At 48.9% G+C, this 26,843-nt stretch overlaps 1 protein-coding gene across 2 annotated transcripts; it reads right to left on the reverse strand.

Annotated features, from left to right (window-relative positions):
- Positions 1 to 14,059: 14,059 nt before the first annotated feature.
- IGF2BP1 (insulin like growth factor 2 mRNA binding protein 1) lies at positions 14,060 to 25,594 on the reverse strand. Of its 2 annotated transcripts, none has more exons than XM_046676654.1 (11): positions 25,253 to 25,594; positions 23,586 to 23,867; positions 22,578 to 22,712; positions 21,783 to 21,905; positions 20,853 to 20,988; positions 20,007 to 20,129; positions 19,476 to 19,592; positions 18,576 to 18,650; positions 17,667 to 17,798; positions 17,303 to 17,416; positions 14,060 to 15,420 (listed from the first exon to the last, which is right to left on the reverse strand). In XM_046676654.1, the coding sequence occupies exons 1-11, from the start codon at positions 25,396 to 25,398 to the stop codon at positions 15,328 to 15,330; spliced, it is 1,476 nt and encodes a 491-aa protein (XP_046532610.1). In that variant the 5' UTR covers positions 25,399 to 25,594; the 3' UTR covers positions 14,060 to 15,327. The 2 variants fall into 2 exon arrangements, with proteins under 2 accessions (XP_046532610.1, XP_046532609.1); XM_046676653.1 differs by having other exon boundaries at positions 19,476 to 19,595.
- Between the last annotated feature and the right edge of the window lie 1,249 nt (positions 25,595 to 26,843).

The raw sequence follows: 26,843 nt of genomic DNA on the forward strand, positions 1-26,843 counted from the left end.
AGAGTTTGAGTGATGGCAGACCCAGGGTTAGTGCCCAGCAGGAAGGATGTTGTGGTCTGAAGGAGCCAAGGTCAAGGCTGAGCCTACAGAGAAAGTAGAGCTGCTTTTGACCCCAGGAGTCCAGATGGAGGAGAATCAGGCAGGTGCTGATTTCTTCCAGGCTGGTCAAGAAGGTAGTTCCTAGCTATGGAACATGGAGAAAATGGGGCTGGGGGCAGAGTAGAGTTATCCTAAGGTCAGTAGTTTCCTCAGAAGCCTGCTCAAGGCTAACTCCTCCGTTGAGTACACCGTATGGGATCCACCCCCAACCCCCAATTGTCAGGGATGGGCAATCACAGGGCTCCTCAGTCCCCAGGGGTAATGCCACGAGCTCCAGCTCTCCCTGGGAACGAGAACGTTTCCTCTGTGTTGCAACACTGCAGCCAGAAACGTCCTTCCCTCTTCCTGGTACAGAGGCTCTTTCCCTTAGGGATGGCCCGGCTCTGTCCCAGGGAGAAGCCTGCAGATGCTCTCACAGGCTAGTGGTGCACAGCAGACAGCTGTTTGGACCGTTTCTGGACCCTTATTTCCCGCGATGACTTGAGACTGGGTTAGAATTTTGGCTTCAAACAATTAGCAAACCAGCCACAAAAGCCATCTGGGCAAGGACGAGAGAAGAGAAGGCAGAAGACTTAGGTGTTTGCATCTGAATGCGTGGTTTCACCCCTAGACGATGTCCAGAAAACAAGGATCCTTTGAGTAAGATCGTTATTCTGGAGAGTGACAATAATGTGCAAACCCACCCTGAGTCCCCTCTCTTTCCTGCCTTCTCTGGGTTAGTTTTCCAGCCTTGACCAGTTTTCTTGTCTGTCTTGTCCCCCACCCCCTAACTCCCCTGAACTTCGCTGTGTCACCCTGTTTTCCCTTCCTGAGGCTCAGTTTTGCCCTCAACGACATAGGTAGATTTATCTCTGCTCTGGAAACCATCGCTGCCGGGAATGTTGCCACTTCCTCATTCTTCCCAGCCTCCTGCAGGAGCATCTTTTGGAAGCACTCTGCTCCATCTGCCCCTGCCCTCTTGAACTGTCAGGAGTCTGCTCTGGGCTCTCCTCATCTGGCATCCTCCCTTCGGGGTGGGGCAGTGGTGGAGCTCTCTGCTTTGGTCAGGAAAGGACAGACAGAGTTCAGCCTATTGGAACGGATAATGCAGCACCGGGAATCAGTTGACATACCGGCATGGGTCAGGCTACCAAGTGGAAAGGTGGGTGGTGGAATCTGCACACCTGGAGACCTCCTCTCTCCTCCCGAGAGAGTGGTGACTCAGCCCTGGGACAGGCTCCCCAAGGAGAACCCTGCGGGAGCCTTCTCTGCAGCTCCATCATGTCACAATAGAACAAGACCCACTTGAGGGGAGTTAGAAATAAGAGGGAGGCCTACCCAGCCCCACAAATCTCTGCCCACAGTGCTTGAGTCACCCTGCTTTGTCTCATTGCCTGACTTAGCTTCATTACCTAACCTCCTGAGGTCTGAGATTTTCTCTCCCCAGAAGCAGGGATTCTTCCCCTCCTTCCACGGCCACATGATTGTAGGACCAGCCTCTGCAGCAACAGCTTCCCCTTTCTCCAGCCTCCCCAAGTCTTGTCCACCACACACACAGCCTCATCCCTAGGTGGTTCAGCAGTTTCTTATATGCCTTGTACCATCCTAGAACATCTACCCCATGTGAGCTATGCCAGGACCACCTTAGGAGTTGTCACTTTGTATTCTTGATCATTATCATCAATGTCCATAATTGCCCAAATCCAGCAAGCATAGCTAGGTGATGGGGGGTTGGGGAGGGAGGCATAAGAAGCACCAGGAGAGTTGCCAACCTTCTTTGTTACTCGCAAATTCCAGTAGCCCGGTCTCCCAGGGGTAGATGTGGGAGGGGGGAAGGTGGAGTGAGAAGGGTTAATTATGTGGTTTGGGTCTCTTACAGCCATTATGGGCCTCTTCCCCTCCTCCCCAACCTCGTGATTAAGCAATTGATTTAAATGGGAGGGAACTGCCACATTTAGAGGCCAAACTGCCTGTCTGAAGTGTTCCGCTGAAAACTGAACTTGGGTTGTCCAGTTACTCTTCTCCAGTTTTTCCTTTTTTAAAATCCATACCATGTGTCAGTGGCACCTGCTGCCTGAGAACGACAAGGGGTGTGAAAAGTCCAGCGAATGTTCCAGGTGCTGCCCACTACTGAGTACTTTTTGCTACAAAGGCAATGCCATTGTCTGATTGCACGTGTTCAGGGATCCAAAAACGTGGCATGGGCCATCTAAGAGTCCTTGAATATTATGGCACCCATCTCCCATGCAGATGGAGATGGCAGTGCCATCCTGAGAAGATATCTATGGACCACCAAAGATATCCACATTCTAATCTCCTGAATTTGTGAATATATTATATTACCTAGCAGTGGGAATTCAAGTTGCAGATGGAATCAAGGTTGCTATCAGCTGAATTTGATGTAGGAAGATCTGGATTATCTGGGTGGGCCCAATGTAATCCCTAGGCTCCTTATAAGTGAAAGAGGGAGGCAAGAGAGTCAATGTCAGAGTGACACACGCATGTGAGGAAGGCTGGATCAGCCACTGCTGGCTCTGAAGATGGAAGGGGTCCAGGAGTCAAGGAACACGAGCAACTTCTAGAAACTAAAAAAGGCAAGAAAAGGTTCTCCCTTAAAGCCTCCAGAATGGAAAGCAGTTCTGCCAACACCTTGTTTTAGCGTATTTTCGATTTCTGAACTACAGAACAGTAAGATGATAAATTTATGTTGATCTAAGTCTCTCAGTTTGTGGCAATTTGCTGCAGCAGCAATAGGAAACGCACACAGTGTCTACTGCAGCCAGTGCCCAGCAGTACCCTCAAGAGGAGGGTAGGGACCTATACGGTCTGCTTGCCGAGACCAGCTGGTCTGATATCCCTGCTATAGTCTCTGAAGTTGCCTTTGCTACTCAACTATGTGGCTGGCAGTCCCGACACATTATCCAGGCTCCCTTAGCCTCGTGTGCTGTAATTGCTAGGCCTTGTTTTAGGGTAAAGATGTGAATTGTTCATGGATGACCACCGTGTGATAGTGTATCCAGGGAGTTACTGTCCTCGCTCAGGAAGTGCAGATCTGAATGGCTTGTCACTTCCACTGATTTCCATCCTTGAAGGGTCCTTTTCCATGGCATCCACATGACTCACAAACAGGGGGCGAGGGTCTTATGCAATCTGTTGCCATAATGTTTGTCCCCAGTGCCTGAGACTTGATGATCCATTTGACTCCAGCCAGGCACCAGACCACACTGCCAGTCCCATGACTCCATGAATTGGTCACAAGGTACATTTGGGGGCGTGTTTTAGGACAAGTACCACAGCCTACAAATCTGCCCATTAAGCAGAATTCTCTTGCCTGTGCCCAGTTTGAAACCATTTTCTAGGGCCACCATAACAAAATGCCATAGACTGGGTGGCCGAAGCTACAGAAATTATTTTTTCACAGCTCTGAGGCTAGAAGTCTGAGAGCAAGGTGTCACCAGGTTTGGTTTCTCCTGAGGCCTCTCTCCTGGACTTGCAGATGACCACCTTCTTGCCCTGTCCTCACAAGGCCTTTCCTCTGTGTCACACATCCCTGGGTCTCTCCTTGTGCCCAGATCTCCTCTTACAGGGACACCAGGCAGACTGGACTAGGACCCACTTCAATAGCCTCGTTTTAACTTAATCACCTCTTTAAAGGCCCTCTCTCCAAATACAGTCACATCCTGAGGTACCAGGGGGTTAGGGCTTCAACATACGAATTTTAAGGGGACACCACTCAGCCCCTAACAGTTCCCAAGAACTTTACTTGGGTGACTGAACCCTGACTCTTGTCAGGGTCAATCTTCCAGCCCTGTTTAGAGACCTAACCGTCTTACCTAAGGCAGTCCGTCTGCCGCCCTTAGTCCTTCCAATCAGAACGTCTCCGTGGAATGGTACCAGGACTCTGCTGGTGAGATTTAAGCCTTCTCTAGGTCTCAGCCTATTCAGTAGTGACAAATTGTAGAAGAGATTTAGATCGGCTTGCAGCAGCACGGTGAAAACATTGTAACCTAAGCCACATGAAGACAAATTGGCTCTGATCTGGGTGTGGTGGGATGCTGAAGTTGGCATTAACAACATTCCCCACTGTGTACAAGGCTCCTTCCATCTGTGTAATGGACTGTACAATTGTTACGTTGTGCCTGAAACAGTAGGCACAAGCAGAAACTATGCCTCATTGAGTTTGCAGGAGATGCCAGGTACCACCGGCCTTTTCACTGGCCACACAGGCTATCATAAGGCAAAATCATTTCTTAAGCATCTCTGCCTCCATTAGCTTCTTGGTCAGTACAGTGACCTCTTGTCCCTCCCCTGCCCCCACCAGCTAGCATCCTGTATTGGTTCACAGTAATAATAAGACTAGAGGGGCTGGCCCCGTGACCAAGTGGTTAAGTTCCCGTACTCCACTTTGGTGGCCCAGGATTTAGCCAGTTGGGATCCTGGGCGCAGACGTGGCACCACTCATCAGGCCATGCTGAGGCGACGTCCCACGTAGCACAACCAGAGGCACTCACAACTAGAATATACAACTATGTACTGGGGGTGCTTTGGGGAGAAGAAGAAAAAAAGATTGGCAACAGTTGTAAGCTCAGGTGCCAATCTTTAAAAAAAAAGACTAGACTGGGGGAGCCTGGTGGGCTCCTGATTATGGACTTGTCCCATGACCACTGTTCTGATTATGGCATTTCTCCAGCAGTATCAGCGACAAGCACTTGAGTGGGTATTGGCCCAAGGGGCCCACTCATAGTGTTACAGCAGTCCATTGTCCAAACTGAGAGTTATTTCCAAATCTGGTTGCAATAGCCTTCCAGCCATGCCCATGAGTGCTTTCTGGCACCATAGTGACTCATATCTCAGTATCCAAAAGGACTGAAAAGGTTTGGCAACCTTGGTTGCCATCAAGTCCTGAGTACACCTTGAGCAGTGCCTATGGCCGCCAGCCCTCCTTAGGAAGAAGGGACCTCAGCTTCTGCCCTCGTCCTATTTGTTCTTGAAGGGAGTGACGTCTGGGTAGACACGTGGTGTGAAGGCATCAGACCAACAGCAGTCTCAACAGCACAGACCTCAGCAGGGGCTCCAAGCCTTCTTGGTCCTCGTTTGTCCACAGTAAATGCCAAAGCTTGCTGGGCAGCTTCTCCTGCTGTAGCCCAGATCTTTAAATTGTGTGGCCCTCTTGTGGCGTGATAGTGAGAATTTCTCTCATGCGCAAACCATCAATCCCATTTGCGGACTCCCTGGAGTAAATGCCAGGTCCACATTGTCTTACAGCCTGGACCTTCAATTTGTTTCTTTTCCTCCTCTTTAGCCTGAAGGGCATTTACCTTGACCTGTTTCCAGGCTTCTGGACTTCCCAGCCTCCTGAACTGTGAGAAAAAAGATTTCTGTGATTTATAAGGTTTATAAGCCATAGGATCTATGGTATTGTTATACTGGCCCAAGCTGACCAAGACATTGGGCTTTTGCCCAAATCCATCTCTAATGTTCCTTTCCCGCTTATTGTTGAGTAGAACTCTGCATAACTGAACAACCACCATACTATGTTTTCCTTAGCTTTACGGGGTCCTCTCCCCTTTACCTCTAACTCTAACCGCCAACCCAAACCACAGTCAAGCACCACTTGTTCTCCTTGTCACCAAATGCTTCAGCAACCAGGGTTGCTACCATCCTGACCCACAGCCGGTTAGTCGGCCTGCAGGGTCTCACCTGTCTTTTTCCAAAAGGGCGTTGTGATCTTATCAACCTCAGGGGGAAAGCGGGATGAAAAATCCAATGTAGCCAACCTGTCAGAGGCAGGTGGGCCAAAGCCCCACGTAGTATGGCCTCTGTAATAGGTTGAATGGTGTCCCCCCCAAAAGATATGCCAGGCTCTCACCTTAGAATGTGACCTGAATTGAATACAGGTCTTGGCAGATGCGTGTAAGAATCTGGAGACGAGATAATCCTGGATGTGGGTGAGACCTAAATCCAATGATGATTGTCTTTCCAGGAGACAGAAACAGACAGAACCACAGAAAAGGCCATGTGAAGATGGAGGCGGAGATTGGAGTGATGCGTCTATGCGCCAAGGAAGGATACGGACTCCCATCAACCACCAGGACTCAGGAGAGAGGCGTGGGATGGACGTCCCTAAGGACCTCCAGAAGAAACAGACCTGCTGACACCTTGATTTCAGACTTCTGGCCTCCAGAACTGTTGTTTCAAGCCACCAGCTTTGGCGTAATTTGTTACAGCAGCCCTAGCACACTAATATAGCCTCTTTTACAGCAAGACGAGTAGGTCAACTTTGGCCAAGAGTTACAAGTTTTGAATTAAGAACATAGAGTTTCTCACTTTGTAAAAAACAGCAGTTTTCCCTTGATTGTCAAAAGAAATTCAAGACACTTGTTTCAAGACACTTTACTTGGCAAGCAGGCCCTGAGTCTTGTTGAGGCTTATGGTTGTGGTCGCTCCCAATGGCAGGCAGCCAAGGCCACTAAGAATGAGACTTTTAACTTGTCAAACAACAAGACATCATTATAGAGTGAAAATTTTGGACACCCGAGGAATTTTCTAACACTTCATGCACATTCACAATTCAAACCTGTGACACATTTCAATGCCAATTATACATTTTTACAACAGTTCATACAATGAATGGGCTAGACCCGTCACTTTTGCAAGTTACTTTATCTTTTTTTCCCCTTTCTTTCCTCCCTTCACTGCAAGGGCTTTGCCCAAACTCTATTAGGTGCTTTTTTACAGAAACACAGACCAAGGAGTTTTAACACAGGCACTGCAGGAGTTACGCAGGAGCTGGGAGCTGAGGGAACAACTCGCACCGGTAAGCACAGCTTTGCACTTACTTTTGATTTAAGTGGCCATTAACTCAGCCTCAAACCCATTTTTAACACCTGAAGGCACAAATGCTACCTTTAGCTGCTTGACCTACAAATGTTTATCAACAGGTTGCATTTGCCGTCAGATCCCAGGAAGTCCCGTCCCCCAATCCAACTCACAACCCACGCGGCCCCTGAACAGGTAGGACGCCTCCCCTCCCCCACCACGTAGGGGAGGGCTGCACTGCCAGATCCTGGGGCACAGATGTTATCCCCTAACCTGGCGCACACGGTCTCCAGGCTTCTTTTAAGGGTACTGTAACTTTATGGGCCCCACATTGGGCCCCAAATTTGTTAAGCTCATGCACACATGACAAGGCAAGGCCAAAGTCTGACTGATTTGACCAGTAAAGACACAAAGAGCCACTTGTAGATTTATAGTTTATTACTTACACAGACAGTGACAAGAATAAGGTGTTCCAGTAAACCAACAGCTGGATTGAGAGTTCTCGTCTGGGCTCACGTGCACCAACGAAGACTTCTTTTGCAGAGATGTTGGTAAGCGGCACTGTTAAAGGTCCGGGTTCTAGAATCAATGTCTGAGTGACTTTAGTAACATAACCTCTCTGATCTTCCGTTCCTTCATCTATAAAGTGGAAATAACATTCATTTTAGGATTGTTGTGAGGGTTCAATAAATAATCCATCATGTAAGGCCTCTAATTCCTTAAATGCGTGTAAGAAGTACAATCTTTATCTCAACAAATATTGGCCATTACTAGGAAACTATCCACAGGGTTTCATTCCCCTGTTTAAGCCACCTTAATTATTTCCGAAACAAGGCAGGGAACGAATAAATATTCACCTCCTATATAAAGCTTCCACCAAGACTTGAAAATCATGTCCCAACATTTATTCAATTATTTGAGAAGGCACAATTGACAGCAATACTAAATCTAGCCTAATGACCTTAACCCATCCAGATTCACTTTATAAGTTTTTCAAAGAAGATTGAGTTAAGTAGGGAAAAAAAAGATGCAGAGGGCAAGTGTAGGAAGGAAGAGACTGGGGTAACCACACTTGGCAAATATTCCCCCCAAATATGTGCTCTGTGTAAGGTATCACGATGCGTTCAATATCCAGTGCAGCCCTGAAACCTAAATGGGAGGGAGAGATAGTCCTTAGTGTTCCTTCCACACTAGACTGCAGAACGCCACCACTGGTGCAAGGCACATCTATACTTCACAGATAACCCAGAATGCTCCTTTAAGCGTGGCGTTGCCCAGGACCATCACGTCATCTTTGACAGACAGATGATATAGCAGAAAGAGCTGAACCAGCCATCAGGAGAGCCAAGCTGGAGTCCAGGCTGTGTCACACACCAGGCTGTCTCGCCACCAATCTCGCCTTCAAAAAGGAGAGAAATAGGAGAATGCAGTCATGGTAGATGGTAACCAAGTTCCCTTTCCAGGAAGAAAAAGAAGCCCTTGGCATCATTTTTCTTAGGGCGGGTGTCAGAAAGAGCAACACGTCGTCCTCACCTCCAGAGCAAGTGGGACTGCTCTGCACAATGATTGTGCAACTTCTTTAATGGTGGAGACCCTACTCCAATATGCAAAGGAAATTAAGAGCAAGGCACCGTTTAAAAGCCACTCCCCTATGCCATCCTGCAAATGTAAGAAGAATGCCCACTTTGCACGAGTGATTCTGGTCCCTGGGAACCAGGTCTCTCACACTGAGGTTGACCCCTGAAGGTCTGGGCATCTCAGCCAACAGACCCCGAAAACCCTCCCTGAGACACAGACACACTCAGCTTTCAATATAAGTTTCCTTTTATTTTGAAATTGAAACAGCGGAATGAAGTGGTTTATGGCTGAAACAATCTTTGCAGGAAAGAAAATTTGAGTGCTCATCCAGCAAAAGAACAAGCTCCAAAAGTCTGAGCCAACTGCCCCACCTCCCCCGACAAAGTAAAGAACAGATTAAAGGGTGGGAGAAAGGGTACAATCAAAATCCAAGTGGTGATGGCTGGCAGATTTCCATCAAAGTACAATGTTCAAAGTGGCCACAATTACAGAAGAGGGTAGCACCATCACCAGCAGGGTTCCCCCCTCCAGCCCCCACTAAGCTTTGCATTCATAAAAATACATTTTCAGTATCCTGAGTAAGTGATGTCTCAGGACTGGATACCAACTCACTATGCCTCCGGGGAGGGGACTCTTTTGGCTTATTCTTGTTTCCGGGACCCGGACCAAGATGCTGGAGAAAGGGGAGAGTCCAAACGGTGGTAGAGAATGTTTATTCGTAATGCTAACTCATTATCTGCTGAAATTCATCTTGAACACCTTTACATTGCAACGGGTTACATAAAATTTGCAGAGAAGTGTTACAAGCAGCCCCCAACCCCACGGGGGTGGAAATGATGAGTCAAGACTTAATCACCCCAACACACACAAAGCCTTTGTTCTTGCTGGGGTGACAAGCTCAGGCAGGACTCGCTGGCAGGACTGGGGTGTGGGGTGGGGCAAGCCAGGGGGCAGACTGTGAAAGCTGTACCTGTTAGAATAGCACATCATCTTAAACAAGTGGAGAAAATCGCCGAAGAGTGAAACTTATTTATGGGGGAAAAAAAGAGAAAAGTTTGGGGAATTAAAACAATCCAGTGGTCACTGGAAAATGTCTCCCTCTTTTTTTTTGTTTTTTTTTGTTTTTTTTTTTTTGGTTTTTTAATTTTTTGGAAAGTATTTTTAAGGTAATATTTTTTTTTCCTTTGGAAAAAGAAATCTTTTTCCCCCCTAACCTAAGCAAGTGGAGTTGCCACTACCTAATTTCTCTCTATTGTCTTGCTAAGAGGTAGATAAAACAAAAGTGAAATGGGGCTTCTATGAGGAGGTCCATTAGCGGGTGGGGAGGGGCTGGGATGGCCCAGTGGACTCCCCGACTACAAAGGCGCCCGAGCCGTCAGAGGACCAGAGGGCTGGGCCTCCGACTCTCAGGACACAGGATCCTGCTCCACCTTTTCTCCTTCTAGAGCCAACTATCCCCGTGAAGACTGAGAAGGGGGTACAGTGGAGGTGGAGCATCTCAAAGAAACCCTGTTGAAGAGGTCTTAGCTCTGCTTCACCAGGTTTCCTGGCTGTGGGGCTAAGTGGTGGGTTCCGGGCCAAGCCCCAGATTTCACCTCCAGCCAACCCCCTCTGACAGAACGAAGAGAGGAGGTAATTCTTCTCCTCACCCTCTGGTCCAACAAAGGTATAGCAGGTGAGAGAGGGGCAAACTGGAGGGAAAGGGGTGAAACATGAGAACCCAGGGCAAGGAAGGCAGAATGGGGGGACCTAACGGCCAGCCCTCCCCACCCAATCGATCTGAGTGGGGGATCAGGCAGGCCTTGTCTGTTCCTTAAGGACAAACCTTTCGTGGCACAAGCCTCAACTCACTCCTCCTGGCTGGGATTCACATCCTTATGCACGAGTCCCTGCCCTTGGTTCCAATCTTACTGTAAGGATTGAGGTAGTTAATCCATTTATACTCGTAGCGTCCATCACCTGTGGTTACTCAAAACACATGCTCCCAAAGAGCTTCCTGCTATTTCATTTAAGAAAAAAAATTCTTTCTTTTCTTTTGTCTTGTCAGTCCGGATTCAACCATACTAAGGCACCAGTAGTGGTGCCATCAGACTGTGCCCCCAGGAGGGGCACAGGGCCGAGGGTCAGGGTTGGGGCTCCGGCCCTCACCCTCACAATCCACCTTCGGTCACGAGGCCTCCTCCCTGTCCTGTGCCCCAGTAGAGAAGCCTTATGGATCCAAAGGAAAGAAACTGAAGTTTTCCGCGGGTGTTGCTCTAAGTCTGAAGCCAAGAGAAATGTTCTGCATCTAAATCATCGAGTGTTTGGAAGGGAAATGGCTTTATGTCCCCTGGCAGTGAGGATTTTTCTTCCATCTTCCTATAATTACTGTGTCAGACTGTGCTGTTTTCCTTCTACCAGTTTTCAACAAACAGGCGAAACAGTTGCATGGTTTAAATGTCAGTCACTAGGACCTCCACACAAACACTCCAAGGGAAAGAAAGGAGGAGATCCCCCACCGCTGGATGAGAGATGGGAGCAGAGGGTTGACTAGAGGCACCAGCTTCTTCGGGAACCGGGAAGCTCAGGCGGGCCCTTTGGGGCTCTGTGAGGTAGTTACATAGCACTGCTGGTTCCCAGTTTGGCAGAGGATGTGTCTGGGGTGGGAGGAGGGGAAGGCACCCTTGAGAGCTAACTGAGGCCCCTCCTCACTGCCAGTCTGCCAGGCCTGAAGGGAACCCTCCGTGCTGTCTCTGCAGAGGGGCAGGGGACGGAGAGCAGTCCCACGTGGAGGAGCCCCAAACTTTCCCTCCTTCCCCAAAGTGCAACCAGGAGCCATCCGACCCCCTTCTCAGCCCCCTTCCCCTTGGCACATCCGCCCCCACAGCCCCCGGAGCCTCAGAAGGGAAGGGATGCGTCTTTAGCTCACGCTGTTTCCAAGAGCCCTCCCCTCTCAGACAGCCCAGGTTTATGTCGAAAGATGGCTATTACTGTGATTCAGAAACGGCCTCTCTCAGCCTCTGTCTGTCTGTCTTTGGCACAGAGGAAAACGGACACATAGAACCAACTGGAGTGTTCCCTCCAGTGTTCTCTGGGTTTTACATGGGGTCTTTTCTGCCAATAGTGAGGCATAACTAAGAGAATAGCTCCCTATTGCCCCCAGAAGTGGAGAGCTCAGGGGAAAGGAAACGACCGAGGACGACTGGGAGGAGAGGAGGAGAGGGTAGAAGGTGACAAACTCCTGTCCCTAAACCTGGCTCTCTCCTCCCCAGACCCCTCCTAGGAGCCGAGTCCACAGCCCAAACCTTCAAAGGCAACCAGACCCAGAGGGGATAAAGCCATTGGGGTGTAACAGATGCAGCTTCAAAGTCAGTGAATCAAACCATTTTGGTTTTCTATGTGTTCCACAGAATTAAAAAATATATCCTAAAGAGATGGTCCTTTCTTAAAAATATATATGTAGCACATACACATATATATCTTAGAGCACAGAAGCGGTTTTTAAAGTCGCTTTTCTCAGATCGTCCAATCTCCCAAGTGCTTTTTGAGCTAGCTTGTTATCTTGCTAAGGATGGGGAAACGGAGGCACTGGGCAGGAGGGCAGAGGACTGCCCACGCCCCGGCCTAGGGGCCAAAGGCAGACCCACCAAGACAGGCCCTTTATCCCGCCAAACCTTAACCACCAAACCATATTCCGTTTGCTTTCTGATAGTTTAACTTCTCACCATTTTCCTGCTGGGCAAGTATCAGCAATGAGTGGAGCTGTGCCTAATATCCAAGTGAAGTCTGACTGTCCCTTGCCACACTTCCTGATCTCTCCTGGGAGCTGAATCCACCAAAGGAAAAGGATGTGGGCATAAGGTGTGAAGGGAGCAGGATCCCGAGGAAACTGAACACTGCAACAATCACATTTCAGGTACTGTGGGATTTTCTTTTTCTGATGGTAGTTTGAACCAGATATCAAAGCATGCTTGCTGCTGGAAATTCGCCTTAAATCACTAAACGGCCGATGTCTGAATGTCATCTGCTTCATTTTGGGTTAAAGCATATAGAGCCAGAGATGGAAGTTGGGAGACCCTTTTTTGTAGTTAGGACAGGTGGGAAGCTTAATTATACTGGCCTGATATTACCCCCAAATGCTTTCCTGCTTTCTCCTCTCTGTGGGGCAGACAGTTCTGGGGGCCACCAAGGAACGTCATGGGGAGAAAGTGATAAGAGATAAACGAGGTGGGAACCTGTCCCCAGTCACGTTCCCGGATCTCTCGCCCCTCCTTGCCACCCACCCTAAATCAAGACTTCCCTAAGTTTGGGTCCACTCTTAGAATCAATCAGATCCATCTAAAGAAGAGAGGGAGATGGGAGGGGGCAGTTATCTGAGTATCCATTGGCCCCTGGTCTACTGATATAAACCAAGGAGAATAGCAAGATGGGTTTGAATGAAACAGCAACGACAAATGAAAAGCACTGCAATGACAAACCAGGTGGACCTCTCCGAGGGTGAGAGGGTGGCTTTGTCTCTTCCACCAACGGAATCTTGGCTCCCATATTTTTAGACAGAGAAGTATAGATTTTTTCTTAAAAGGGTATATATTTTTTTTTCAGTTATTATTTCTCTCCTCGATAAAACGGAGGCAATATTTTTAAATAATCTCAACAGCACCACTGGTGGGAAAATCCAGCTGGGGTGGCCTTCAACCCAAGGGGGAGAGAGGGGAGACCATGGCCGTTGTTGGAGACTGGTGTTTTGTCATTGGGGGCCCAGCGCTCTGCTAGGCCTCTGAATCCCCTGAGGCAGGATTATCCAGAAGAGGCCAGTGGCCGGGAAATCTGGGAGTCTGAGATCAGAGCCTCACTCGCCCTGGTCTCTCTCAGCTTGGGCCTCCCTCTCAGCCCCAGCCTCCTCCCAAGGCGCCAGCCCCCGCTGCCTTTCCCACAGGGCCTGTTCTCCAGAGAGAGTTCCTAAAGGGTTACACTGGCTCATGTTGTAATTAATTATGAAACATAACTTTCTCATTTTTTCTTTTCATTAAAAAAATAAAATATTCAAGACTATCAGCTTCTCTTTTGCTTTGCTTTTCTTTTTTATATAAAATATCAGCAAGCCGCAAAGAAAAAAAGATTAAAAAAAAAAAAAAAGAGGTGGGGGGGAACAAAAAGGAAAGTAATTGCTGAGGTAACTTCATACCTTGAGGTAGTTTACTCCGCGCACAGCATTACCTGACTGACTCCGCCCACATATCATGGTTGTCTTGTTGTTACTGTCGTTGTTGCAATGTCGGAAGGAGGGGACTCCACGCACAGGCTTTTCCACATGCAGAGGCCTTTCCTCCCTTCCCAGCACACTTGATAGCATTGTCCAAGGCAGCTAAAGTGCACCGCCTGGCTAACATGCACTGACAATCAGTATATTAGGAGGGGAGGCCTGACCTCATTTAACTGATGTCTGCTGTCTTCCCTAAGGGCTGAACTTCAAACGGGATCTTATTGAGCCTGGTAAATTAATAAATTAAGCTTATTTACCCCTTTGTGCATAAGGTTGCTGGTATTTTGAACTTCGTCTTTTAGGCACATCGTGCCGATGATTCAGGGAGGCAGGAGCCATCAGTTAAATACGCCTCTAAGATATAAACAGAAGCAAATACTCTCCAATTTACTGAACAGCCATAATATATGCCAGATGATGGACTTTAGCTTTATCGGGAGCTCAGGGTTGGGTTCCACATCCCCCCACCACCAAGGGAACAGTGCCGTGGGGAGGGGAGTGCCCCGCAACCCCTGCCTCTGGGAACCAGCCCTTATGAGAGCACATGGGCTGGGGTGAGGGCACAGTGGCAGCCTTTGGGGCCACTCAAGTCCTCCATGGAACTGAGACTTTATCAAGGGGAGTTAGTGTCCCCTTCCCAGTGCTCATATCCAATCATTAAAATAGACTTTAAAAAAATATAAAATCTGCCTGAGAATGGTGGGAATCAGGGACAGTACAGTGGTTGGCCCCTATCCCGCTGAGCATTCAGCACCACCCATGTGCACCTGGAGACCATGTGGGACCTGTACGGTTAGAGGGACACGAATAGGGCGGGGAATCTTAGCAGGGAAGCCCCAGGAGAGTGGGTGAAATTTTCATTGTGCCAATTTTTCATGATGGTGATCTGGAATAGATCAGCCACAAGGGCGCTCCTTTTAAACGTGGATTACTATATGTTTAATCATCTTTCTCCCCATTTCTCCCACATTCTTTACTTCTTTCTGTTCCTGTTGGTTGGTTAGGGAGGGATTGGAATTAAACTACAGAGGCTGACGTGTCTTCTCCCTTTGAGTCAATAACAGAAGCAGAGCAATGCATTGGTTCCCACTTTTTCTGGTAGCAGTAAAGATAAAACAATTAGTGTGAATACAGGAAGAGGCCATGGCAGGGCACAAGAATAGAGGTATTTTAATCAATAAACCAAGTCAGAGAAGGCTGGAAGGATTTTAGGGTCAAGAAGCAAACCATCCTTTGAGGCTGATTAAAACACCCCTCTGCATGTTTTAAAAACCTGAAGGAAATTTTATTTCTCTTCCCACTGGGGTCTGACCTACCCTCTCGGTGGGACCTTGAGACCTTACTTAACAATCCACGTTTAAAAGCACCCTGAGCTAGAATTTCCATGGTGACATCCTGAGGGGCGGGCAGTCTTAGGCCAATTGGTTGGGTATTTGGGGCCGAGAGATCAGGGTTCCTCACTGGAACATCTTTCTCAACCAAGTGGGCAAACCTGATCTCCATCCCAGCCCGAGGGTCCCTGATTCCCACTCATTCTCAGGTCTGCTGGGGAGAACGCGCTCTCGACTTCAGCCCGTGGTCCTTGAGTCAACGGGATGGAAAGAGGCTGGTCACTTCCTCCGTGCCTGGGCCTGGTTACTTTGTCCCTTTTGGTGCAGCTGTTTAACTTGGGCCAGGATGTCTCGGATCTTCCGCTGAGCCATCTGCAGAGAGAATAGGCAAGAGGGAGGGAGTGAGGACTTCCAAAGGCAAGGAGACAGCCTGACACGAGAAGAGAGGCCATCAGGATCCAGACACTAGCAACAAACAGAATAGGACACATGGGAGTTAGAGGAAGATTGAGGGTAGAATGACCTTAAGGTTCTCTGCCTTTGAGTACCCTGAGCCCTGTCACACAGCACGGGTGGGTGGCGGGGAGGGGGCACCCACAGGAGAAAGAGTAGTATAAACTCCTTCAGAACTTAAAACTTGACAAAGTCTAAAAATTGACAAAGTTCACACATATGTTAGCAGACCCAAAATGGAATTCTTGTTCCAGGGATACATGTCATCAGAGGGTCATAAACTAGGAGACCTTGTCACAAATCACAACTCCACTACACATGAAATGCCCAGAGACAGATTAACAACAACAAAAAGCAGTGAAATAACGTCCATCGTGTCCATTGTGAAAGTCGACAAAATACCACAGGATCGGTATCTTTACTCTTTACTTCTTAAAAGTTTCTTGCCTAAGAACAAAGTTTTATAAGGGAAATAAAAAGCAAAATGTGATTCACTTGACCGATATTTTACCAGAATGTCTCCCTTTCCATAAACTGAGTCCTTGGTTTCTTGGTTAAAAACAAAGTTGGTCTAGGTTGGGGAAAGAATGTGGAATTAATATTTCTATTATTCTTACTGTCGACCCCGTGCTTGGTGTTTTACATAGTTTTTCACTTATTCTAACCAACAAATATTTTCCCTACTTTGGTATTTAATACATCCTGGCTCTGTGGATCCTTGATTATATCATTTTCCCTCTTACACCTCATGTTCCTCATTTGTAAAATGAGGCTGTTGTGGGGATTAAATGAGTTAATATACATAAACTATGTAGAATAGTGTTTGGTGTTTATCAGAAACACATAAATTTTAGGTATTCTTGTGGCTCTTATTAATGCTTCTCAAAGGATTGTCAAAGAAAGTTGCTTATCCAAGGTCACACAGCAGGAAAGGCCATGTGGGGTTGGAGCTCAAAGCCTCTCGCTCCAAAATCTATGTTCTCGATGCCGTGCAGCCACACTACACTGGCAGCCGAGAGCTGGGGTTCTGGGTTCCTGTTTTGCCCTTGACTGCTTGAGCAGCCACAGGCCACAAGCCTGCTGTGACATGCTTATCCTCTATGAATGGAAGGGGTTGTGTCCAATAGTCTCCACATCCCTTCCAGTTCCAACAAGAGGATTTTAGGATAATGCCATCAGCTTCCAATCATGCTTTCTGACTTGTTGAGGTTCAGAAAATTTAAACCTGATATTCACACTCCTTTCCAGGCTCTGGGGTCAGTCCCAACGCAGGGCAGTGCTGATTGGCTCATTGGAGGCAGTGCACGAATGGTGAATTCTGGAATGGGAATGGGAGAGTGGGAGAACAGGAACCAGGGATGCAGCAGTCATTCTGGGAAGGATGAAGGGACTGCACTGGAAAAAGGAAATCTAGGGTGATATCATTACTGTTGTTGTTATTATTTCCCGAACAAGACTGGGTGATGGATAACAGCAATTTCTCTTCTTATCCAGTGAAATAAGGGCTTAGAGCGGGACCAAGTTTAGAGAAGAGGAAAGGCCATTAATATATAATGTATAGCACATTAGATAGTGTTTTATATATAATATATACTCTATATATGGATGTTGTTTAAATCAAGTGAGTCTTAAGAGAAAATAAAGCATGTACACATCATACTCTTAACCCCTGGAAGAGAAAAATGACCCAGCCCAGAGTCCACAGGACCTGTCATGGTCATGCAGGTCAACCTCTGGAGTCCTGCTTCTCTGATCCCTGGGCTCCTGCCACCCTCCTGTGATGGGGGAGTGCCATATGTACCTGGCTGGCATAGAAATGCCCAATGATCTTGACGATGACTTGGTCGTTCTCATCAGGGGTCTGATCTCTTGGCACCACCACCTCAGCTGCTGTCAAATTCTGCAACTCATTCACCTGGGAGCAGGGTGGGCAGAGAGGAGCTCAGGGTGCCGTCCAGACAGCACGAGTGCGATTAGAGGAAGAGGCGGGTGACTAGCAGGAAGAAACTGCAGTCGTCGGGAGCTGAGCTTGGGGAGTAGAATCAAATAAACGGGCAAATCAGGAGTCCTAAGGTTGAGCAGGGCAAGGGAGCAGACAGCCAGGGGAGAGCTGTTGGTTTTGGGGACTAAGGTCCAGAAGTTTCAACCTGGCCCTCGCAGCTCACCGTTTTGCCACCTTTGCCAATGACCCGGCCAGCTGCTGACGCTGGTACCCGGATGTGAGTCTCCAGCTTTACTTCCTCCTTTGGACCAAAGAAGTTCTCCTCCTTGAGCTTACCGTAAATTCTTCCCTGAGCCTGAGAAGAGGAGGTCATTGTTAATCAGTGGGCTGCACAGACATGACAAAAGGGAAGCGTGGTAACCACGAAGTGCAGCCCCCGGCTCCACCTGAGCCCCTTCTGGCTCACAGGCCCACCCCACCTAGGGCAGGGTCGATCATCTAGGCCAGGTGAAAGGAAAGGGCCAACAGCATTGACCTTCCACATCCCTTCTGCTTATTTGTAATACTGGAGAACCTGGGTAGAGTAACTGAAGACACACTTCCCATCAGAATATAATTCATAAACTACAAACCAGACCTGTGGGGTCTGGGATGACTGCACGTACTTGGACAAGGCAGTGGCTAGCAACTCAAGGCCCTGCCCGAATGGCAGCTATCAGTCACTTGGAGGGCAGGCTGTCAGACACTCAACAGCGTCTGAAGCTGCCATTCTCCAACCCTGTCAGGCAAAGTTACTATCAGTTCTTTTGACTGTCTGATCAGAAGTCCAAGAACACACGGATATAGTAGGGACATAAAAGAGAGAAGGGAATTTGGCATCAAAGGCCTTCCTTAGAAACTAAAGCAGAGTGCACAGAAGCCGCCCTCAGACTCCCTCTTCTTTCCCATATTCCTGTTGACCTCAGGAAGTAACAAAGGAAGCAGAAGTCAACAGAAATGAAGTCTGATGTGAGTCTGAAAGCAGCCATACAAGCCCTATCTCTGCAGGGAAGCTGACAAACGTGGCACGATTTGTACTCCCACCCCATCTTGATTGTGTGTGTCCAGCTTGGAAAAAAAATAAGATCAGAACCTTGAATTGGGCCTCTGGGGGTCCAGTGATGATGACCATACGAACTTTGGAGTCAGGAGTTTCAGGAGGAGCAATCTACAAAGCAAAGAGCTGGTCAAAGAGGTGCCCACTGTCTCCACCTCCTCCAGTCCCCTACCACCACCCCACTTTCCACTCCCCACTTCTGAGGACATGGGGAGGCAAGAACAAAGACATCGAACCCCAAGGTCGTTGCTTCTGCACCAAATCTGTTTGGAGGGCATGGGTGGATTTGTTTCAGTGACATTTCCTAAGTAGGGCTCCCCGCCTCTCCTCTCTCCCCACTCCCAATCTCTGGGGGGGTTTCAGTGGAGAGAGGGGCACAGATGAGATGACCAATGCAGGAATGCAAGGAGAGCAGGGACCACAGCCACTGAAACAAATGCAGATTTACACCTGGGAAATTTAACAACGCCTTTGTTTCATTATGACAGATTCTCCCCACTCTCTCCGTGGGACTCCGTGGGCCAGGGAAGGTAGAAAGACAGCTAACATTTACTGAGCAACCACCATGCACCAGGCACTGACGGAGCCAGAGGCTTTGGCTGCATTATTGCAGTGTTATGGTGACTACTGTACTGATGAGGAGACGGAAGCTCGGGTCACACAGCTTAGGGGCTGGGATTGGAACCGAAGTCAGTCTGTGCCAGAACCTAAGCTTTCTTTCTACGCTACAATACTGCCTCCTCCCTGGCCTGAAAATCCAGAACCTCAGAAGGCATTCCATGGAGGACCAAGCAAGGCCAAACGCCAAGGGGACTGTGATTCCACAGGGAAAAGGCCCCCACACCAGCCAGATGGGGCATCTGGGAACAAAAGTAGCAGGTGATGGGAGCAGAGCACTCCTCTGTCTGGGACCTGGAAGGAGACAGAGCAGATCACCTTGATGGAGGCGCTGGCGAAACGGGAGAGCTGCTTGATGTGCTGCCCCTTTTTGCCGATGATGGCGCCCACCGCCTGGGCGGGAATAAACACCTGCACCATCTCTTGCTCTGGAGCCTGCTGCATAAAAGGGCATGTTGTTACAACAGAAGCCAAGGGGCCCGGCCACGAAGCCCCTCCACACCCCTGCCGCGCAGCCTCAAGGAAGAAGGGGTGCAGGCACCCAGCAGCCAACCTGGGCTACATGCTCTTTGGCTGTCCCTCTGCCCAGCAGGAATAAAAGGAAGAAGCCAGACAAGAGGAAGAAGATGAGGGAAGAGGAAGAGTGCTGCCAGCATCTCCAAGGCCGCCCTCCAAGCAGTTAACCTTCTGAAGGGTCACCAGTGGCTGGGAGCAATGCAGAGGAGCATCTTCAGACCTCCCTTCCCTCTCCCTGCAAATCCCCAAACACGAGGCTCCCACAAGAGTGGGACCTTTAAGAGAGGCCACAGACAGGCCCAGGGGTCCCCTGTAACGAGACCTTGCACCTACCATAAAGGAGCTGTAGGGAGCGGCCCCAGTGACGCTGCTGGGAGGCGGAGGAACCGCACTAGACGAGGCTGGGAAAAGACCTACAGCAGCCAAGTTCAGGCCGGGGATGAGATGAGACTGCAGCTGGAGAAGGAAGGAGAGAAGGTCAGCTCATTCTGAGGGGGTCTAGCGGTCCTTTGTGTGTGGCCCTGGCTGAACTAAGAGGGTGAGTACCCCCAGAGAGTGGGCCAAAAACAGGAGAACGATACGCCTTTACACAAACCCCTGCCTGAGCTTTTGGTTTTCACATACACTCACATACACACTCAGGGTGCGCAGCTGTGAGCGACGTGCTGGTCTCACTGAACCAAGAACTAGCAACTCGGACCAGAAGAGCCGACCAGTCTCACGCCCTCAGAAGTCCCTCCTCTCTGGTTTACTCCACTCTGATGGAGTAAACGATGGGCTCAGCCCTGCACTGTGAGGAGTGGCAGGGGCAGAGCTCCGTTTGACTTCTAGGACTGTCCTTTGTGGTCATGTACCCTACATCTGTACTCCCCTTTGAAAACCAGATGAAAATTACGGACCTACTTCCCATTAAAGTGTACACATAAACACCAACTTTACACATGTTTACAGGAGACCACAGAACTTGAAGCCCAAGATTGGAACCCCATTCCCACCCCAGGAATCAGGTGAACGCCTATTAACTAAACGTAAAAGCCTTTTTCTGATGAATCAGTGTTCAAAAGCAAAGTAAATGCTCCAAGGCCACACAGCGCACGGCATGCCCACCCCACAGGGAAGACACAGTCCTGTGGGGGGCTCGGGCTCAGAGGAGGGTGGGGAGAGGCGCCCGGCACTCACACTCATGGCAGCCACGTCATTCTCATAGGCCTCCCGAACTTTCTTCATGATCTCCTGCTCGGCCCTGCAGCAGTTCTCGATAGCCCCCTTCACAGTGATGGTCCTCTCGGGGTTATAGAGGGTGAGGTCCTGCAGCCTGGGGGGAGAGCAGAGCAGTGTCACCCTTCCACAGACAAAACAGGCCCAGGCCAGGCTGGAGACAAGTCACAGCTCCACCATTGCTACAGGCTATTTAACTTTTGGCAAAAAGTGTGTCTCTGGGCTTTGCTTCACAACTAGGGCACAGAGAGTGAAGTGCAGGGAGATGAGAACACCCAAGCGAAACCCATCTACTTGCAAGGAATCCAATCACAGACAGGTTTTCATCACTGGTAAAGCAAGAAAGATGCTCGTGACTGGAAGTTTCCCCAGCAGTTCAAGGCAATCCATTTCCTGTGCCTTTTTGGAACAAAGCGGTTATTCTGCCCACCAGTAAGTCTCCGACAAAATTAAGAAGATGGCCTAAGAGGAGCTAACCTGCCCCCTTAGCTCCGGTTCTTCCCAGAAAGGCAGGTACCACGCAGAGAGAGCATAGGCCAAAAGGACCAGGGTCTGTCCCATGGCCTGGAGACATGCCTGAACCCCTGAAGCCCTAGCTCTCAGCTGCAGGCTCCCTCCTGGAGATGCAGAGCACCTGAGGTATGATGTGCAGGGCAGAGGACTGAGGAGGCAGCACCCGACCCACAGCCCTCCAGCTCACATGGCAGTGGTGATGGCAGAGCTCCAACCCTTATAGAAATAAATGCTCTTTACCACTTCTTGATTCTTCTCCAATAAGCAGAAACTGCATCCAAATTAAGGGGCAAGCATTAGGGCTCAATAATGAAACACTGCCAAGCCTGGGCCACGGGGCATCCCATTCATAAAGAGGGAAATGGAAGAGAGCCTTACGAGGAAATGGTGATTTTCGTCTCTGTGTCCTGCTCCACCTTCTTCAGGTTGCGTCCTTCCTTGCCAATGAGACGCCCCACAAAGTTATTATGGGCCAGGATCTTCAGGGGAACTTCGTCAGCCCTTAGGAAGACAGGGGAGGAAACAAGAGACAAGAGCTCCTTAAATGGTGGGCCACGTTGAGACTCAGTCGTCAAGCCACCCCAGATGTGGGGATTCCAGCACAAACCACAGGATAAAATTACATTTGAAGATTGCAAAAATCAGCAGATGGGTGGTTGCTTAGGGATAGAGAAATGGGAAGGTAGGGATGGCTTGCCAATGGGGCACCAAGTGCCATGAGGGTGATGGATATGTTCGTTATCTTAATTGTGGTGATGGTTTCACGGGTATGCGCATGTTAAAACTCATCCAACTGTATTCTTTAAGATAGTCATACTACAGAATTCTATGCAGCTATAAAAAGAATAAGGTGGATTAATATGTACTGATGCACGAAAATGAAAAAAGCAAACTACAGAACAGAATGTTCATATGATCCTATTTATGCTCAAACACCCATGTGCACGTATATATGTGCACAGACATGCACATGCACACATTTGTGAGTGCACAGAAATTCTAGGAGGGTATACGAGCTGTCACTTGTGGGAAGGAGGATTTCATTTCTCAGTTTATGTCCTTTTGTACAATTTCAAACTGTACCTCCCACATCTCTCTATTCTTACTAATAAAGCGTGTGCTGGAGTGGTGAGGGTGGCAGTCCCCACATTCCAAGAAAAGCTGAAGCCTTACGTTTTGGTGTCCTTTGCCTCCTTATGCATAATCTCCAAGATCATCTTACAGGCAGAGGAGCAGCCCTCGGGGGTCGAGTGAACGCTGATGGCCTTCTCCGCAGCACCTGCATTCTCCTTCCTGTGCACGTCTATCCTGAGGACCACAAGGACAAGGACGGTTAGCTGTCCCCTGTGAAACCAGGTCTTCTTCGGGCTCCCCCATCTCTCCTCAACCAAAGGCACAGGGCCTGCTCTTCCTGGAACAAAGCTGATCAAGCACAGAATTGGGAAGGGCTGAGAGAGAGGACCAGGGACACATGACCAGCCTGTTGCTATGGATCCTGCCCCAGTCAGGAGGTGGTTGGTGGAAGAATGGCATCTATCACGGGAATACAGGGGTGGGAATCAAGAGCCCAGAACTCTCAAGCTGTTCTTTCCCCTTGAATGCTGGGTTTCTGTCTTGAAACAACTGTAAAGGGAAGGTATATGCTCCCAAATTAAAAGTAATAAAGGATTTATTATAAATAAGGACATAATGTGACCTGTTCTTTTCCAGAGTATACTGATCCGCTACAAGGATTGGAGAAGAGATGTGGCTGTGGTGGAATGGGACATGGGGCAGAACTGTGACCTATTACTGAGGGCCCTGGCTTTCGCCCGGCTGGCCAGCCCTGTTGACGCCAACAAGCAGTGCTGAAATCGCAGAGCTCTGACGGGTGGCTGACTCACCAAGAGTAGATTTGCTTGACGAGATTTTCTACGAGAAATTTTAGAGCCCTTCTTACTAACAACAGCCCAGCCACCGCCACCAAATGGCACCAGGCCCATTCTACCTCCCCACCTGCCCCCTCTATTTAGGAGGCTAGGACTGACAGCAGTGACCCTTGAATGAAGAGAAAGGAACATGCTCCAGGCCACATTTCCTAAGAGGTAAATGTTGATGCCCCCCAGTGTGTTTCCAGGAAGCACCCCACCTCCCCAGGTGTTTCCTCGCACCTGCCTCCATTCCCCAACAGCCAAGACTCACTTCGACTGGGTCTGTTTTGTGATATTGCGGATGGTGGCACCCTCTTTGCCAATGATGGCGCCCACATACTGGGTGGGCACCAGGAGCCGCAGGGGGATGTCCACTTGCTGTTGCTTGGCAGGGGCTCCCGCTGCCACAGGCGAGCCCTGGCGGGGCTGACCCCGAGAGCCAAAGCCCCCTCGGCGCCCATTCTCAGGACCCTGTGCTATCTGGTCGTCAGGAATGTAGGAGACCTTCAAGGCGTGGTTCTCCAGCTGGTGACCGTTCAGCTTCATGATGGCTCTGGGGACACAGGGAGAATCAACGGGTCACTCCAATCCATGTCAATCACACCAAATACCCTCCACGTGTAAAGCACTCTACTGGGTTACAGCATGGAACAACAGCTAAAGAAGGAGATGACCACCTGCCCCCCACTCCCACCTCCACCTTAGAGAACCTTCCAGTCTAAATGGCATAGTACACCAAAGGGAAATGTAAATAAGTTATTTCTATTGAATTTTGCGATCAGCTTGTTAATTTCAGCCAAAACCACCTATCATATAGGAGTCAGGTGAGAAATCATGTGACTCGTGATAAATAAGTACAATAAATTAAAACATGATAAATCAAGAGATTTGTTTTTACACTTGTTGAGTTTGGCACCTTCTATGATTAAGGAAATTCTGTGGAAAAGGGAAAGTTAGAGACGGAATGGCTTCCCTACCACTTGGACGCAGAGGTTTAAGTATAGCTAGGATGCCTGCAAAACAAGGCTGGACAACAGTGAAGGGAGGCAGCAAGCCCCATCCACTCCCAAAGCTGATTCTGGTTAGAAATGTTAACAAGGCAACAACAGGTAGCGGAGGAGTGGGCAAGTGTTGCCATGATCTCTAAAGCCAGGCTCAAGACCATAGATTGGCCACATGGGGCAGTAGGCACCTCCAGAAAACTCTGGGCCCAGTGGGCTTCTGAAAGAAAATAGCATTTTGGGGAAGTGGTGGGATTTTACAATGCATCACTAAGCTGGAGGAAACAGAAGGGTGGGAGGCAACCCACTGAAGAAGCAAGAAAGCCATCAAAAGCCAAACGTGGCAAAAGGCCTTTAAAAACAGGGTCAGATATGGATATAAATGAGTACATGCATAAAGTGTACAGTTTTCAGTACTGGTGGGTGAGAAGCATAATTGCTCATCCAAAGGATCAAGGAGCTAGAAACTGTGAGTGTGAAGGGACTGAAGGACCCTAGCAGGCGTACCCTGGGCAAAGGCGATCCGGGCAATAAAATGTCTGCCCCGGCCCCATCATAACGTCAACCAATCCTTTTTTTAAATCTCGCAGTTCCTCCTCACTATCACTAGATGGCGCCATAAACACAGCAAAGGACGCTGCAGTTCTGCTGCAGCGGGAAACCTAAGAGAAGGCCACCTTTCCGCCCCCAGGATTTCCCACCTTCCCTCGAAGGTCTCTGGGTCCCTCCCTTTGATGTATCTGCCTTCAATCCTGGTGAGTTTCTGAATCGCTGAGATCCCTGAACCAAAGGATGAGAGTCTGGGGTTGGCTACAACAGTATCAGAACCCAGCTGGGGACTCCTGTCTGCCTGGAACCCAATCCTGTCGAGAATCGGGGGGCCCAGTTCCCAACACCCCGCAAAGACCCTCCCAGCCCCACTTTCCAGCCCACTCACTGCCTGGTCTGTTCCCGGTTGGAATAGGTCACATTCACCACTGCCGTCTCACTCTCGGTGTTCACTGGGGGAGCAAAAACAGAGGCCAGGGTCAGAGCAGCGAAATCTGGTGATGCCGCCGATGAATCCCGAGCGTTAAGGCTCATCCTTCCACGTTGTGAGGTGAAGGAGGCATCTAGCTGATTCTTTGGAGCTTATGAAATACTTGAATGACGACGCAAACACTTCCCTTTCAGGTCCCTTTCACCAGAACTCCTAGAAAATTCACATTAACCTTCCTGCATTTTCCTTTCTATGTCTTCTTTTGATTTTCCTACCCAGCCCCCAAGAGATCTGGGTGTACAAAAGGATGTAGTCAACACAGCAGTTAGGCAGCAGGGCGAACACCCAGCCAGCACGCATGCGCCCACACACACAACAACCCGAGAGAGATAAAATTTACCCTTGGAAAGTTAAACTAGTTAAAAATCAACACACACTGAGTGCGATTAGCAATTTAAAGAAGTAAACATCCCAAGAAATGGTCTGTAAGGATATGGCTGAAAGACTCAGGGAACACCCAGCTCTATTTTAGAGGCCTAAGTATCCTGAAGGCTACATTAATCAAACGCACGTGCATGATGACCTAGCTAAGTGGGTTCACAGGAGTGGCTGCTGGGGAGTCTACGGAGGGAAAAAAGAATATGTCTGCATCTTTTCCAGGGGAAGGATTTCCTGAGTGAGTATTCCAAACATCTTGGCGAGGGAAATGCACATATTCAGGCCATCATAAATTCATGGCACCAGTCATTAATCCCATCAAGGTCCTAATCTCGAGCAGCTTTTGGATTTTCATTAGATGACCATATACTCTTTCCTACGGGGCGGGGAGACTGGGTTGGACGAATTCCAGGCGATCTGGGCACATACTTCTCATTTTAAATTAATAAAATTAACCTTCTGTCTTATACATGATGGTCTTATGATTTCGGGCCCCCTAGGCCTGCTCAACCCTGGGGTGGAAGAGGCAAAAAGCAAGCCTCTGCCCCCACAACACTGAGGAGCAGGTACTTAACCACAAAACCACAATGCAGACACTCTTAACCCTTCTGGCCTTCGGTACGGTTCTCTCACCTCAGTGGTGAGGGAGAGTCTGCAAGAACAATCTTCCAGTTAAATGGAAATACAGCAGTGAATGAAACCAACACAACCTCTGCCTCCATGGAGCTTACATTCTAGAAGCGGAAGACTGCGGTAAGTGAAATAAGCAAATTCTATAGCATATGACGGGTGACGGGTGCTCTGGAGAAATATAAATCAGGGTGAGGGAGGCAGTGGTAAGGGGTGCGGTTTATTTATTTATTTTTTAACATTTTATTTTTCCTTTTTCTCCACAAAGCCCCCCGGTAGATAGTTGTATATTTTTAGCTGTTGGTCCTTCTAGTTGTGGCCTATGGGACACCACCTCAGCACGGCCTGATGAGCAGTGCCATGTTCACGCCCAGGATCTGAACCGGTGCAACCCTGGGGCACCGAAGCGGGGTGCGTGAACTTACCCACTCGGCCACTGGGCTGGCCCCAGGGGTGCAGTTTTAAATAGGGTGGACAGAAA

This window comes from Equus quagga, chromosome 11 (genome assembly GCF_021613505.1).
Source record: "Equus quagga isolate Etosha38 chromosome 11, UCLA_HA_Equagga_1.0, whole genome shotgun sequence".
Taxonomy (NCBI): Eukaryota; Metazoa; Chordata; class Mammalia; order Perissodactyla; family Equidae; genus Equus; species Equus quagga.